The following is a 16,313-nucleotide window of genomic DNA, read 5'->3' as shown; positions in this document are numbered from 1 at the left end:
TATTTAGCCATAGTAAAATTGCATGCCAATTTTATGCCAAACATTTGAAATGTAATTTTCATAGATACTATTAAATAAAAATATTAATACTATTACAGTAACTAAAATTATCAAGGAGATGAAAAAGACAATAATCTAAAAGATTGATGTAATAAAGAAAAATGTACCATCTAGGGCGATGTCTACATTTTTTTTCTTACTAATGATGCTGAAATATATACATACATTTTGTTACAATTCACTGAAATTTATTCTTTTGATTTTTGTGCCTTTCTTAGATGTGTTATACATCAGTAAATAATTTTGAAAATGTAAAAAAGCAGAAGCAGGTTTATTTTGTAAATTTAAACAATTGTAAATCTATGTTTTATGAAAAAAAAAATACTGTATAAAAGGAAAAAAGTGGGGACCTGCAGATGGCATAATGGTTATGTCACTGGACTCCCTCATGGTTAACAGTTTGTGTCCTGGATCTGGTGGCTTGAAACCCACCCCAGCTGCATGTGTGTGCATGCATACAATCCCAGGAGTAAGTGAATGAGAAGGACTTGTGGTGTGTCCCTCTCCTCTGGGGAGTGATTTCTCCCTGGCTAGCACACACACTCGACGGAAAAAAGTTCTTAGAAAAAGAGGAAAACAGAAAGAATTGCATCAATCTATGGGTCAAGAATGATGCAATAATATGAGAAAAGAAGGTAATATCCAGAAAAGCATAATACTAAGAGAATACACAAAATTGATAACAAATTTTAGTAATATCATTTATATAAAGCAAAAAAAAAAAGGTCAATAACCTGAAAAACACACTAAGACTTGTGTCCATATATATTTTTTTTTCTGAGTGAATAAAATGGAGAAATGAGAAAAATAAAAAACACACAGGAGTGATAGAATGTCAGGTTCAATATACCTTTAATATATGTTATGAAAAGAAAAAAAATTAAGAAAATGAGCCAGAACATGCATAGATTCATCTGTTTCTGAGAAATAGAAGTCTCATATTAAAATATTGTGAGATGCCTATTTTTTGGGGACATACAATTCCAGAAGTCTTTCTCATACTTAAAGCAAAATACATAAGCTAAAAGATGTGACTGGGAACATTTGCAAACAAAGAACAAATTAAGTTATAATGGAGTAAATCCTCCCATGTGGCATGATGATGGACTTAATTTTATGTACTTAATTGACCATACTTGATTTTCTTGTTTAATAAATGCATTAGAATAATACATGATTAAAAGAAATCTCATTGAAGAAATTGCCCTTGACCTATATTGCAACCATAGAAAAGAGTTCTTAAAATTTGTAAATACTTTTCTTTTTCTTCCTCAAACAGATGAATTTTCAAACTCCTACATGGCTCCTGGAAATTTTACCCAGGTCACTGAGTTTATCCTCACTGGTGTCTCAGCCACTCCACAGCTGCAGGTTCCCCTCTTCCTGGTCTTCCTGGTGATCTATGTGCTGACTGTGGCTGGCAACCTGGGCATCATCACCCTCACCAGTGTGGACTCTCGACTCCAAACGCCCATGTACTTCTTCTTACGGCATTTGGCTATCATCAATCTTGGCAACTCTACTGTCATTGCCCCTAAAATGCTGATCACTTTTGTAGTAAAGAAGAATACTATCTTATACTATGAATGTGCCATCCAACTGGGAGGGTTTGTGTTTTTCATTGTGTCTGAGGTTACCCTGCTCTCTGTGATGGCCTATGATCGTTATGTGGCCATTTGTAACCCCCTGTTGTACATGGTGGTGGTATCCCCACGGTTGTGCCGTCTGCTGGTAGGCCTCACATACTTCTATGGCTTTTCTACAGCTGGGGTGGTTTCCCCTTGTATATTCTCTATGTCTTATTGCTCTTCGAACATAATCAATCACTTTTATTGTGATAGTGCACCTGTGTTAGCATTGTCCTGTTCTGATACAAAAGTTCCCGAGACGATAGTCTTTGTATCTGCAGCTGTTAATGTGATTTTTTCTCTGATTGCTGTTCTAGTATCTTATTTCAACATTGTTTTGGCCATTCTAAAAAAGCATTCATCAGAAGGGAGGAAAAAAGCCTTTTCTACTTGTGCTTCACATATGATGGCTGTCACAGTGTTCTATGGGACACTTCTATTCATGTATGTGCAGCCTCAAACTAGTCACTCATTAGATACTGATAAAATGGCTTCTGTGTTTTATACACTAGTGATTCCGATGCTGAACCCCATGATCTACAGCCTGCGGAATAAGGATGTGAAGGATGCCTTCAAGAGACTTATATCAAATCCATGCTGTCCCTTTTAACCAATATGATTTCAGGAAATATAGTTTATAAAATGGTAGTTAAGATATGTTTCCATTCCACAAAAGGTAATGAAAGTTAGGTGGACTTACAGATTTACAAGCAATTCTGGGAATTCAACCAGCTAGGATTTGGGAACATTGACTTAAAAATTTAGTAATATCATTTAAATAAAGCAAAAAAAAAAAGGTCAATAACCTGAAAAACACACTAAGACTTGTGTCCATATATATTTTTTTTTCTGAGTGAATAAAATGGAGAAATGAGAAAAATAAAAAACACACAGGAGTGATAGAATGTCAGGTTCAATATACCTTTAATATATGTTATGAAAAGAAAAAAAATTAAGAAAATGAGCCAGAACATGCATAGATTCATCTGTTTCTGAGAAATAGAAGTCTCATATTAAAATATTGTGAGATGCCTATTTTTTGGGGACATACAATTCCAGAAGTCTTTCTCATACTTAAAGCAAAATACATAAGCTAAAAGATGTGACTGGGAACATTTGCAAACAAAGAACAAATTAAGTTATAATGGAGTAAATCCTCCCATGTGGCATGATGATGGACTTAATTTTATGTACTTAATTGACCATACTTGATTTTCTTGTTTAATAAATGCATTAGAATAATACATGATTAAAAGAAATCTCATTGAAGAAATTGCCCTTGACCTATATTGCAACCATAGAAAAGAGTTCTTAAAATTTGTAAATACTTTTCTTTTTCTTCCTCAAACAGATGAATTTTCAAACTCCTACATGGCTCCTGGAAATTTTACCCAGGTCACTGAGTTTATCCTCACTGGTGTCTCAGCCACTCCACAGCTGCAGGTTCCCCTCTTCCTGGTCTTCCTGGTGATCTATGTGCTGACTGTGGCTGGCAACCTGGGCATCATCACCCTCACCAGTGTGGACTCTCGACTCCAAACACCCATGTACTTCTTCTTACGGCATTTGGCTATCATCAATCTTGGCAACTCTACTGTCATTGCCCCTAAAATGCTGATCACTTTTGTAGTAAAGAAGAATACTATCTTATACTATGAATGTGCCATCCAACTGGGAGGGTTTGTGTTTTTCATTGTGTCTGAGGTTACCCTGCTCTCTGTGATGGCCTATGATCGTTATGTGGCCATTTGTAACCCCCTGTTGTACATGGTGGTGGTATCCCCACGGTTGTGCCGTCTGCTGGTAGGCCTCACATACTTCTATGGCTTTTCTACAGCTGGGGTGGTTTCCCCTTGTATATTCTCTATGTCTTATTGCTCTTCGAACATAATCAATCACTTTTATTGTGATAGTGCACCTGTGTTAGCATTGTCCTGTTCTGATACAAAAGTTCCCGAGATGATAGTCTTTGTATCTGCAGCTATTAATTTGTTTTTTTCACTGATTGCTGTTCTAGTATCTTATTTCAACATTGTTTTGTCCATTCTAAAAAAGCATTCATCAGAAGGGAGGAAAAAAGCCTTTTCTACTTGTGCTTCACATATGATGGCTGTCACAGTGTTCTATGGGACACTTCTATTCATGTATGTGCAGCCTCAAACTAGTCACTCATTAGATACTGATAAAATGGCTTCTGTGTTTTATACACTAGTGATTCCGATGCTGAACCCCATGATCTACAGCCTGCGGAATAAGGATGTGAAGGATGCCTTCAAGAGACTTATATCAAATCCATGCTGTCCCTTTTAACCAATATGATTTCAGGAAATATAGTTTATAAAATGGTAGTTAAGATATGTTTCCATTCCACAAAAGGTAATGAAAGTTAGGTGGACTTACAGATTTACAAGCAATTCTGGGAATTCAACCAGCTAGGATTTGGGAACATTGACTTAAAAATAAGCTGATTGATTTATGAAAGTAATATATAAACTAATCTTTTATTCTATAACTTAGCTGAGGAATAAGCTGGGAGTCAGTTGGAAGAAATGTTTCAAGAGTAAGGATAGATATAAGTTAGAATGCATTTATATAAGTTTGAAGAGAACAAAAAGCTATAAATGAGATAAGTTTGTATTTCAAATTATTTTCTTTTTACTTTGTTTTGCTATAGGGTGCATGCAATCACCAGAAAGATACACAGAGAGAGAGTGAGAGAAAGAGAGAGAGAGTGAGAGAGAGAGAAATAAGAGAGAGCTAAAATATGGAAGATTTACTGCTGAGTGAAGCAAGCCAGGCTATGAAGGAGAGACATTGTATGTCTCCACTTAATATATACCGAGTGTCTGCACTCTATGACAGAAACTGAAAGACTAAAGGATATAGAAACAGACTAAATGGTTGTGAATACTACATATAGGGTGGAAAGAGGGTTGGTGAAGGAATAGAGTCTGAAGAAGGACATTGAGGAGAAAAAATAGAGGGGCATAGCATTAATGGGACAAAGAAATGGGATATTATCTGTTGAAGATAACTTTATAGTATTATCAACTGTCCTGGGGATAGATGCTCACATGTTGGAATATTCACTTTGCAAGCTAAATAACGTGATTTAATGTATATAAAAACTTGAAATAATTTTTTTAAAAGGAGATATATTTCATAAACCTATATCTACCATAGATACTGATTCTTCTTATGTATCAAGACAAAGTAAACTGGAAATCTGGAAAAAACTTATCAGTCTTGATATCATTAAGGACACTTGTGATTCATGGCATTAGGCCAGACTACGAACTTCAAAATAAGTTTGGAAGAATCTGATTTTAAGTCTCATGTATGACTTTGAGAAATACAAGATTTCAGTGGAAGAAGTAACTGTAGATGTGATGAAAACAGTAAGAGAAAAATAATTATCAATGGAGTCTTGAAACTATGACTGAATTGCCACAATCTCATAATGAAATCTGAGTGAATAAACAGGTTATTCTATGGTTGAGTAAAGAAATTGGTTCATTTGAACCTACTGGTTGCAAGAAAATGTTAATTTGAATTTGGATTATTTAGTTGATAAAACAGCAGCTGGCTTTTAGTGGATTCATTTTCATTTTGAATGATGCTCTACTTTGTAGAACATGTTATCAAATACCATTGCATATTACAAAGATATCTTTTATGAGTCAGTTGATAAGGCAGATTTTATTATTGTCTTAGATTTTAAAATACCCACAGCCTCCCCCATCTTCAGCAAACATCATCTGATCTATCAGCAGCTATCAACATATAGGCAAGACCTACCACCAGCAAAAATATTATTACTCACTGCAGGTTCAGATAACTGCTAACATTTTTAAGGTATTTACATTTTCTATTCATAATGTTATTACATAATTTAAAGATAAAAGTATATTATACTTTGTTTTTGTCTCAAGGAGTGTCTGCTTGCCAGAAATACAGAAAGAGAGAAAGAGAGAGAGAGAGAGAGAAAGCATTCCAATACAGGGAATGATCATGCCACAATCCTTTCTCCTACATTTTTCTGACCTTTTAGTCTTTGAGGTATACACACACACACACACACACACACACACACACACACATTGAGTTTCTTAAACCCTGTGTTCAGTACTTGAGCTTCATGGTTAGCCATGGGGGATCTGGCTACCCTAACCACTAGGCCATGGAGCAGGCCCTAGTATAGACAAATTTTATATGCACTCTGATACCTCAAAATTCATGTGACCTGCTTTATTATGATATTTATTTTATTGTGATCATCTGAAACCCAATTTGCAATATCTCCAAGATACACCTGTATAAAAGTTGAGAAGAATGTGACATAATTTTTTAAACATTATTATCTTTAGAATAAAAATTATCTGTGATTCATTAAAATATTTAACAATGTGCAACAATCTTCAGATTCCCAAGTGTCAAATTATGTGCACATAAGTTTTCCTTTCTAGATAAATGTACTCTCCCAGAAGAGAGTCATGAGGGAGGGGAGGCAAATCGACTAATTTAGGTACATACTGGTAAAAGAATAAGTCTTAGTAGATAAATAAATATAGAAAGAGATATATTTCTTTGGTGTTAAAAATTAAAAATGATATACACCTCAGTCCAATAAATAAATACATAAAATGATAGGTACTGGGTCAGCTGGTGGTTTAGTGATAAAAATGTGAATAATTACTTAGAATGGAAAAATAAGGGACAGCCCTTGGCAGCTGGTTCCCACATGGATGACTGGATGACTATGTGATTCAAGTCTCAGACCCAGAGGCTTGAGAATCACGCTAGGTATGTGTGCATTCAAAATTGTGAAATAGGGAGAGCTGGAGGACACAGGACAGTGATGTGGGTATCCTCCATGAGGGCAGTACTTTCTCATTTTCCCTCCTCCTCTCTCTCTTTCTTTTCTCTTTCTAGTGAGTATCCATGTCCACTGTCAAAATTTTTTAAAAATTGAAAGAGAACAGAAAAATAATTTAAAAATCAAGTAAAATAATTTAAAGATTTAAAAAAGAAACAATGGTCAAATCACAAAATATGGAAATAATGTAAGTACAATATATTTATTAGCGAAATGCCAGACTTATCTGCTAAAACTGGGGTATGCCAGTGTTCTGAATAAACATTCCTACATCAAAGGAGAAAGCATTGTTCAAATATAAATGCCATTGAATTTGAACCAATAAAGATACCCACAAATGTCAAATAAACTATTATCAGTGCTAGACACTGAAATGCATACAGACAAGTTAATGCATCATGTTATCTGATAAATTATAATACCACGGAAGTCAGAATGAAAGGGAGAATAGACTTAATTGATCATAGTAAAAATATCTTATTTTGGGGGCCAACAACTGATGTGGTGGTTAAGGTGCTGGACTCCCACATGTTCTCCCTGAGTTTGAGTCTTACACCTAGCAGCTTGAAAAACAGGTTTTGTGTGTGTGTGTGTGTGTGTGTGTATGTGAGTGTATGAATGTGTGTGTATGTGTGTGTCCCAAATCCCAAAAGAATTATGGGTTGTCATGTAGTTATTTCCCCCAGGATGATTTCTCACTCTCCCTCTCGCTGTCTCTCTCTCTTTCTCTTTGGAGAGCACACACACCTTATGGCAAAAACAAACAAACAAACAAAAAGCACATAAAATAATCTTATTTTTACAACATTGATGAAGATGTACCCCTATGTGAGCTTATTGCTAAACCCTTTCCCAGGGCCTTGTAAGTGCAAATGAGGGGCCTTAAATCCACCCACTCTACCATCTGCTCAATCAAAGATTGTATTACTACCTACTTTATAGAGTTATTATGTAGACCATATCACTTAATGTCTATAAAGCCCTTAAAAGTTTGCCTATACACAATGACTTTTTCTCGACAGTCATTTGTATTATACTTTCTGTTATGCTTCCTTTCCAGATTCTCCATTAAATATTCATGAACAATCAGAATAGTCAGGTATTCTTTGTACAGAAGAGGCATGTATGATTGGGAGAGTATTAGAAGTGCTAAACAATAGTTAAAAAGAACATATGTGGAAATGCTGTACATACCTTACTGAAAAAATTCATTGTTTATAGAGTCCTTGAGTGTCCTTCCTGTAATTCATTAAATAAAGTGACTTTTTGATCTTCAGATTTTAGTTCAAATGTTGCAATTCCAAAATGGCCTTTCATAAATATACAAAGAAAAGTTAATATTTCAGATTATTTTTATATATTTTTCTAATTAATTCAGCCAATTTAGTAATTTTGCTTATGTTGCTCATAAGATTTTCTAACAGGTTTTTCATCTCTTCCCAAACATGAGAGTATCATGTCCATGAGATAAGGGACAAATTTTTATCTGCAGCTGAAACATTGTCAGGTAAATATTAGAAATCCAAATATTTTTGGTGAGTAAATTAATAAGAAAATTATTTTTTATAAAAGGAAGAACTCTATGTTTGGTATCAGACAAAAGCTGGTATTGGAGTTATACCAATGTTAGGGATTATTTCAGTCTCCTTTCTCTGGTTATTTTTACATGTGATTTTTATTCTTTTTTTCTTGTTGAAGAATCATGTTTAAAAATTCCTTCATCAGGAAACTACATCATCTGTTCGTTTTTTATTCTCTTTGCCCCATACTGCCTGCCTTGTTCCACCTTCTACCACCTACTCTACTCCCTTACAGTCTTCGGTGTCTACACTCATTCTCTCTACTAGCAGATCTGCAAATTTTCAATGTACCAAGTTTTTCAATGTGCCATTGAGTGCAAACATTTGGTACATATTGAGTATAGATATACAGTGTGTATCTTTCAAAGTTTGGCCCACTCCACTGAACATTAAGTCTTCTATTGGGTCATTGGAAAAGTCCTAATATGTTTTTCAATATTTTTATACAAAAATATGTCATAACTTTTTGAATCAAATGATGTAGTCTTATTATTTCTTTTGGCTGATTAGCAGTCTACAGTATATATGTGCCACAGTTTCAATCCATTTAACTTTGGTTGATTCCATGCCTTAGCAATGAAGTAAGGGGCAAGTGAATAATACTGCCATAAACATGGACAGCACCTGTCTTTCCAACTAAGTGTTTTGCTATCTTTTGGGTAAATGCCGAGGAGTGTGATTACTGCATTTATGGTAGTTCTATTTGCGGATTTTTGAGGTACATCCATATTGTTGTTCGCAGAGGTTGTACTAATTTACGGTCCCACCATCAGTGAAAGAGGATGCCCTCTTACCACAGACTCGCTGATGTTTATCATTATTTTTTTGAGCCTAACCATCCTAGCTGATGATAAATGGTATCAATGTGGTTTGAATTTGCATTTCCCTTATGACAAGAGACTTTGAGCTTTTCTTCATATGCCTTTGTCCATTCACAATATTCATTGGAAATATGTTTATTTAGTTCATTTGCCCATTTTTAAATTGGATTATTAACTTTTTTATAGATGAGCTTGCAAAATCTTTATTTTTAATTTTTATTTTATCCTTTAAAGGAGGATATCAATAGTTCAGAACTTTTAAAAATAGAATTCAGACATTTATGAAGCTGTAGCCTTCACTGTCTGGAATTACCTACAAAATTTTAGATAAAGGTCTATGAAAGGACATTAGGTTAGTTCTCACAAGTGAGCCAGGAATTGTGATTGGGAGGGACCTAAAATTGGCATAGTTAGGGATAGATGATCATTCTAGGGAAGTATTCAGCTGGATAATATGCTGAGTCTTTGGCAAATATATGCAATAAAGTGGCATACCATAAAATAAAGATACTTCTCATTTTTACAATAACAAAAATGTCACCTATGAAAAGATAATAAAATAAGGACCAGCAGTTAGTGTAATGGCTATGTCACTGGACTCCCATGTAGCCGACCATGGTTCAAATCCTAGACCCAGTGGTTTAAACTCACGGAATATGCATGCATGCCCAAGATCCCAAGAGGAGAATGGAGGAGAAGGGATTGCGGTGTGGCCATCCCCCCCCAGGGGGGGTGATTTCTTGCTTTCTGTCTCTCTGTCTTTCTGGCGAGTGCACATGCCCTATAGCAAAAATCTCTCTCGAAAAAAAAAAAAAAAACAGATAATAAAATAGAGTATCAGGAAGTAGAAGGGAACACTGTCTTCCCTTGTCATGTGGATAACAACCACATGAATTGTGTAGTCACTCATGTTGTCTTGGATGATGACAACATTTTGTTCCTTACCAAGTGCTACCTATAGAGATGCATTTATTTTAACAATGCTTTGAGCTTTACCTAGTATATTTATGCACATTTCTAAATGTGTTAAATGTTAATAAAATCTTTCACATGATGAAGATAGTAGATATATTTTATAATTTTATACATTTATAAATGATCATAAATTTATACATAAAAATACTGTTTGATAAAATAAAATAATGAGGAAGCCTAATGTGTTTTGGTGGTTAAGGGATATGGATACAACAGGTTATAAATTTAATTGACAAACTCTGGAAAAGAAATGCCACTGAGGGATTGGATGCACACTAGTTTTCTATCTCTATATACTTTGAAGAGCTGAAAGCGAGCACATGTGTGAAGTACTTGGTGGCAAAGTGGTGGCTCAACTCTCTGCAATCCTGGGAAAGTATGGAAGATTGGGGCTTGGGTCCTGGTTGCCCTGTGTATATTAGGAGTACATACATGTACTTGTGATTCTGGCTAACTGGAAGGACTGAGGGGGGATAGCAGTTTGAGACTCTATTGAGAATGTCTCTCTCTCACATGCTCTTTCTTCCATGCTATCTTTACATATCTTTACCATTCTTTCCTTTTATATTTCTCTCAATAGATAAATAATATTTAAAAAAAAAGCTAGGGAAAACATATATTGTAAAAACATGAAGATATAATTTGACTTTGATTTATTAGCAAGGACTATAGAAGTCAAAAGACATTGTTTTATGCAAACCAAAAATTATGTATCCAATAAAAATGCCCACAGTCAGAGAAATATTATCCAATATTATGTTTTTTTTTTCTACAAAGATACTCTTCTGTTTCCTCATTAATTCTGTATTTATGATTGGGGCTATATATATATATATATATATTATCTGCATTTGTGTACCTAAAATACTTCAAATGCTCATTTGTAATTTCCAGATTTTAGTAATATTGTATAATTTATTATTCAATTAGTCTAAGGAACACACACTATCCCTGATGGAACATACAGACAATAATTAACAGATATCCAAGGCACTGTCCCTCAGGTAATTATGTGTAATTTATTTACCTTGAATCAGATATAAACTTCTACGCAATGAACCAACCAATTGGGTGAAAGTATCAGTGCGGTGAGTCTCAAAGGGATGGGACAAAAACTTAAATTCTTTCTGTAACAACCTCTGAGAATTGAAACAGCAGAAAGACAAAGCAGATTCTCCATGAAGGTTAGTACAAACATTGTTCTTTGGCTATTGCAAGGTCTTTTTTTTTTTTGGAGAGATTTTCACTATAGGGCGCGTGCGCTCGCCAGACAGAGAGAGACATTAGAGACAGAAAGCGAGAAATCACCCCCCAGGGGGGATGGTCACGCCGCAATCCCTTCTCCTCCATTCTCCTCTCGGGATCTTGGGCACGCACGCACACGCTCCCGGCATGAGTTTTAAGCCACCGGGTCTGGGACACGAACTGCGGTCGACTATGTGGGAGTCCAGCGACATAGCCATTACGCCAACTGCTGGTTCCCCAAGGTCTTATATTTTAAATGCAGTTATCACCAGGATCTTGAAGGCCCCAGTATACTATAAAACAATGTCTTCCTCATTTGAGAGCTCATATGATGCTCTTGGATAACCTTAGAATCATGGTAAAGTTTTATTTTGTTTTATTCTTAAAACAAGAGTCCATACAAATGCATGCTTTTACTAAAGAAATTTTATTAAATATTTTATGAAATAGAGGTTTTTTCAATTTTTTAAAGAATTATTTTATTTTACCTTTATTTATTTATTTATTTATATATATATATATGACGTTGTTTAAATAATTATTTATTTAATTTTATTTATTCATTCATTTTATTGTTTAATTTGACCAGAAAGACAGAAAGAGAGAGTGAGAGAGAGAAAGTGAGAAAGCAAACCACCAGGTCAGAGACTCGAACCATGGTCGGCCATGTGGGTGTCCAGCACCATTATCCACCAAGCCACCTGCCAGCCCCAAATATATGATTTTTAAAAAAATGCTGTTTCTTCTTTCACTATGTACTTTTCTTCCTTCAAGTAGGAGTGAAGTGGAAGACAGACCTGTTACAGAGTGCCCAGAACTCTGTGTGTTCCTTATTAATACCAGCTTACTTTTCAAAACAACTGAATGTGTTAGTCATATATCATAATAGATTTTTATCTATCTTTTTTTTTTAGTAAGTGAGTCTCCTACTTCATTCTTCAATTTCTTTCAAGGTAGGATCCCTTTAATAGAGAGATTTCATGTTTGAGTTTATAAGAACTTATTCTAAAGGCAAAATGACTTTATTTGAATTCTGACTTCACCACTTATATTCAAAATGACTTTTCTTACAGTTTCCAAGTCCATGTGCCTCAGCCTTCTTGTCTCTCAAATGGAGATGGAATTATGACCTACTTCCTAGAGTTATTGTGTAGAGCATGCAAGTTAATGGCCATAGAGACAGAATTTTCCTGACACACTATGTCTTCCTTTTGTTCTTGACAGCCCTTTGAATTCTTCTTGTTGGACTTCTTTTCTTGATTTTTCATTAAATGTTCATGAATAAAAAGACTGGTCAAGTTCGTTTCATACAGAAGGGGCACGTAGGATTGGGAGATTATTTGAGGTAGTAAGTCAGTCAAAAAGAACACATATTGAAATGTCTTACTGAAGAAATGTACTCTCATACATAATCTGGCAGTGTTTTTCCTATGATCTATTAAATAACTAATTCCTCCTTATGCTTTCAGTTTTAATTCAAATGTAACTCTCAAAAATGTCTTCCATGGAATTTCAAAAAGAAGTTTATATTTCAGATTATTCTAACCCATTTTCTTATTTATTTATCATGCATTGCAATTTACCATTATGTGTTCAGAAGTTTCTATAACATCTTTTATCTCTTTCCTGTCATTAGAATATCATGTCCATGATGTAAGGGACAAGTTATTTTTCTTCAGTGTAAGTGTTATCTGGTAAATAGCAGAAATTCAATACATACGTGGTGAAAAATGATTAAGAAACTGGTTTTAAAAGAGAAATGCTTTATGTTTGGGGCCAAAAGCAAACTCTTATCTGAGATTTTGCAATGTTAGCAGTTATTTAGGTCTCATTTCTCTGATTATTCTTAAATGTCACTTCATCTTTACTTCTCACTACAAAATATTTTTTTACTTTTTAAAAAGAGACAACGTTTCAATAGCTTAGAACATAAAACTTAGATATTTATACTAAACTTTTCACTCTCTGGAATTAAGTACAAGTTTTAAGATTAGAAATTGCCAGGACATTGGATCAGTACTCACAAGTGAACTAAGAATTTTTTTCTCTATTTACTTATTTATTTTTTAATTCTTATATACATTCAATCACATTATTTAGCTTACAAAGTGAACATTTTAATATGTGAGCATTTCTCCCCAGTTCAGTTAATCAAAATGTCTTCTACCGATAACCACACCTCCCCATCCCGTCAATGCTCTGCCTCTGTATCCTTCCTCCAAACGTCTTCCTTAGGCCCCACTCCTCCACACACACCACATCTGGCATTAACTCCTATCTCTTGTGTTTGCACAACCTTGGGTCAATCAGTTTCAGTCACAGAGTGCAGATACTCAGTACATATTAAGTGGGGGCATACGATGTCTCTCCTTCATAGTCTGGCTTGCACATATACTCTATGGAATACTATTCAGCCATAAAAACCAACAAAACCCTGGATTTTGACAGAAAGTGGAAGAGTATGGAAGATTTACTGCTGAGTGAATTAGGAATTTTGATGGGAGGGAACTATAATTGGCTATGTTAGGGATCAGTGATCATTCTTAAGTGAACAATTAGAAGAAAATATTTAGTCAAATAGAATGCATATTATCTGGCAAATATGTACAATAAAATTACTATATGCATAAAACAGAATAATGAATATAATTACTACAATAACAAAAATGTCAAATGTGAAAAAAACAATAAAACAGTATTAAGTAGATGAGAATATTTTCTTAGATGATGGTATTATATTTTCCCCTACCAAGTGATACCAACAGAGATGACTTGTTTTGTGACAATTCATTGAAGTTTACATTGCTAATTTGTACATCTTTGAAATGTGTATTAAATGTGAACAGATCATTTCAAATAGTATTTAAAGTGTAGATATATCTCATAATTTTTTAAATATACATTTTATATGTAAAAATGCTATTCAAAAAATAATATAGATGCCAGCAGGTGGCATGGTGGTTAAGGCAATGAACTCCCACATGACCAACTGTGGTTCAAGTCCAAGACCCAGTGGCTTGACAATCACTTCAGGTACCTATGTATTCATTCCCAATATCCCAAGTCGAGAATGGAGAAGGGATTGCAACATGGTCAACCCCTCTCTCTGTTTCTCACTGTCTCTATCCAATGAGAACACACACCCTCTGGCAAAAGATTTTTTAAAAATAATACTACTATTAAGTACACACAGACTGATGTGATGTGGTAGTTAAGGGAAGTGAATGCTACATGGTTGACCGTGCAGTTCATATGCCTAATCCAGCAGCTTGAAAATGTGAAGACAGTGCATGTGTACCCAAAATCTCAAAAAGGATGTAGAAATGAAGAAGCGTAGATTGTAGCAGGCCCATGCTCCATGTGGGATAATTTCTCCTTTGCCTTCTCTCTGTTTCTAGATGGACACTGCAGAAGAACTCTTGCAAAAAAATAAAAATGAAAATGAAAAAAAGAGGACCGGCACATGGCATAATGGGTACGTCACTAGACACCCATGTAGTTGACTATGGTTCAAGTCTATATCCGGTGGCATAAAACTCATGCTGGGCACATGTGTGTGGGCCTAAAATCCTAAGAGGAAAATTGAGGAGAAGGTATTGCTGTTTGATCATCCCCCCTTGGGGGGGTATTTTCTTACTTTCTGTCTCTCTAGTGAGTATATGCACCCTATAGCAAAAATTTGTCTCTAGAAAAAAAGTAAAAAAAAAAAAAATCTGGTTCAACTTGTGATATAAAAAGAAGAGTAATGAGAGGGAAGATTTAGAAAGAAGTCTCAGTAAGGCATGATATCAAGGAACTACAAAATGACAACATTTTACTAATATTACTTATTAAGAACTAAAAAATGATTTGGAAAATAAATCTAAGGACATATCTACACGTCTTTTATTGTAATTAACAAAATGAAAATGAGAAAAAATAATAAGGCACAAAGGTAAGAATTTTCAAGTTCAAGATACATCAAATGCATATTATGACAAGATAAAATACAAGAGACAAAGATAGTGCCTAGAATGAGCTTTCGCTCAGAAGCAGTAAGAAAGTTAAGAGACTGCAAGGAACCATTGGATTATTTCTGGACATACAATTCCTCAAGTCTCTCTCAGGCTCAATGAAAAGAACATAAAACATAAATTATGGCTGCTAATATGTGCAAACTAAGGATAATTTCATATATTAAATAGATTGATAAAGGAGTCTATCATAAAAGCATCCCATGATTTGGGCTATTTATTTAAATTACAAAACCCAATTTGCTATACTTGCTTTTTTTATCTCTCATAGCATTGCGAAGTTTATTTATTAGACCTAGAAAACTGAGTTCATAACTGCTAGATTAATGCATTGTTATTAAAGTAACTATCACGCAAAATGCTCTTGCCATTTTATGGTTGTCTTAAAATTCTTTTTTTTTTTTTCTTTCTTTCTTTCTGTTTTATTTTTTTTTTTTTTTTGAGAGAGATTTTTGCTGTAGGGCACATGTACTTTCCAGAGAGACAAATAGTGAGAAATGAGCCCTCTCCCCAAAAGGAGACAGCCATGCCTCAATCCCTTCTCCAACTTCTCCTCAAAGGATTTTAGGCATGCACATACATACATCTAGCATGAGTTTCAAGCTACCAGATCCTGGACTTGAACTGTGGTTGGCCATGTGGAAGTCCAGGGCTTTACCCACTACACCATCTATTGGCCCTTTAATATTATTTCTTTAAAAAATTGTATGCATTTCTTCTTTTCCCTAAACAGATGAATATACAAAATCCTACATGGCTCCCAGAAATTTCACCCAGGTCACTGAGTTTATTCTCACTGGCATCTCAGTCACTCCACAGCTGCAGGTTCCTCTCTTCCTGGTCTTCCTGGTGATCTATGTGCTGACCGTGGCAGGGAACCTGGGCATCATCACCCTCACCAGCCTTGACTCTCGACTTCAAACACCCATGTACTTTTTCCTGAGGCATTTGGCTATCATCAATCTTGGCAACTCTTCGGTCATTGGCCCTAAAATGCTGATTGCTTTTGTAGTGAAGAAGAATACTATTTTATACTATGAATGTGCCATCCAACTGGGAGGTTTCTTATTTTTCATAGTGTCTGAGGTCATCCTGCTCTCTGTGATGGCCTACGA

At 34.9% G+C, this 16,313-nt stretch overlaps 3 protein-coding genes across 3 annotated transcripts in view; all 3 read left to right on the top strand.

The window, feature by feature from the left end:
* The first annotated feature begins 1,359 nt into the window (after positions 1 to 1,359).
* LOC102481388 (olfactory receptor 8J3) lies at positions 1,360 to 2,298 on the top strand. Its single transcript, XM_006148743.1, has one exon. It carries the CDS (start codon positions 1,360 to 1,362, stop codon positions 2,296 to 2,298), a length of 939 nt encoding a protein of 312 aa, XP_006148805.1.
* Positions 2,299 to 3,059: 761 nt separating this feature from the next.
* LOC102480960 (olfactory receptor 8J3) lies at positions 3,060 to 4,718 on the top strand (the record flags this gene model as incomplete). The annotated part of the gene is made up of 2 exons (XM_006148742.2): positions 3,060 to 3,971; positions 4,692 to 4,718. Coding segments are annotated over exons 1-2 (939 nt in total), but the record flags the coding sequence as incomplete, so codon positions are not given.
* An 11,233-nt stretch (positions 4,719 to 15,951) lies between these two features.
* LOC102480535 (olfactory receptor 8J3) overlaps positions 15,952 to 16,313 on the top strand; it is a 949-nt gene continuing 587 nt past the window's right edge. Inside the window, exon 1 of the mRNA XM_027771963.1 lies at positions 15,952 to 16,313. Within this exon, the coding sequence (XP_027627764.1) occupies positions 15,952 to 16,313 (362 nt within the window).

Source organism: Tupaia chinensis, unplaced genomic scaffold (assembly GCF_000334495.1).
Source record: "Tupaia chinensis unplaced genomic scaffold, TupChi_1.0 Scaffold000242_1, whole genome shotgun sequence".
Lineage (NCBI taxonomy): Eukaryota > Metazoa > Chordata > Mammalia > Scandentia > Tupaiidae > Tupaia > Tupaia belangeri.
This window is presented reverse-complemented; position numbering and strand designations above follow the sequence as displayed.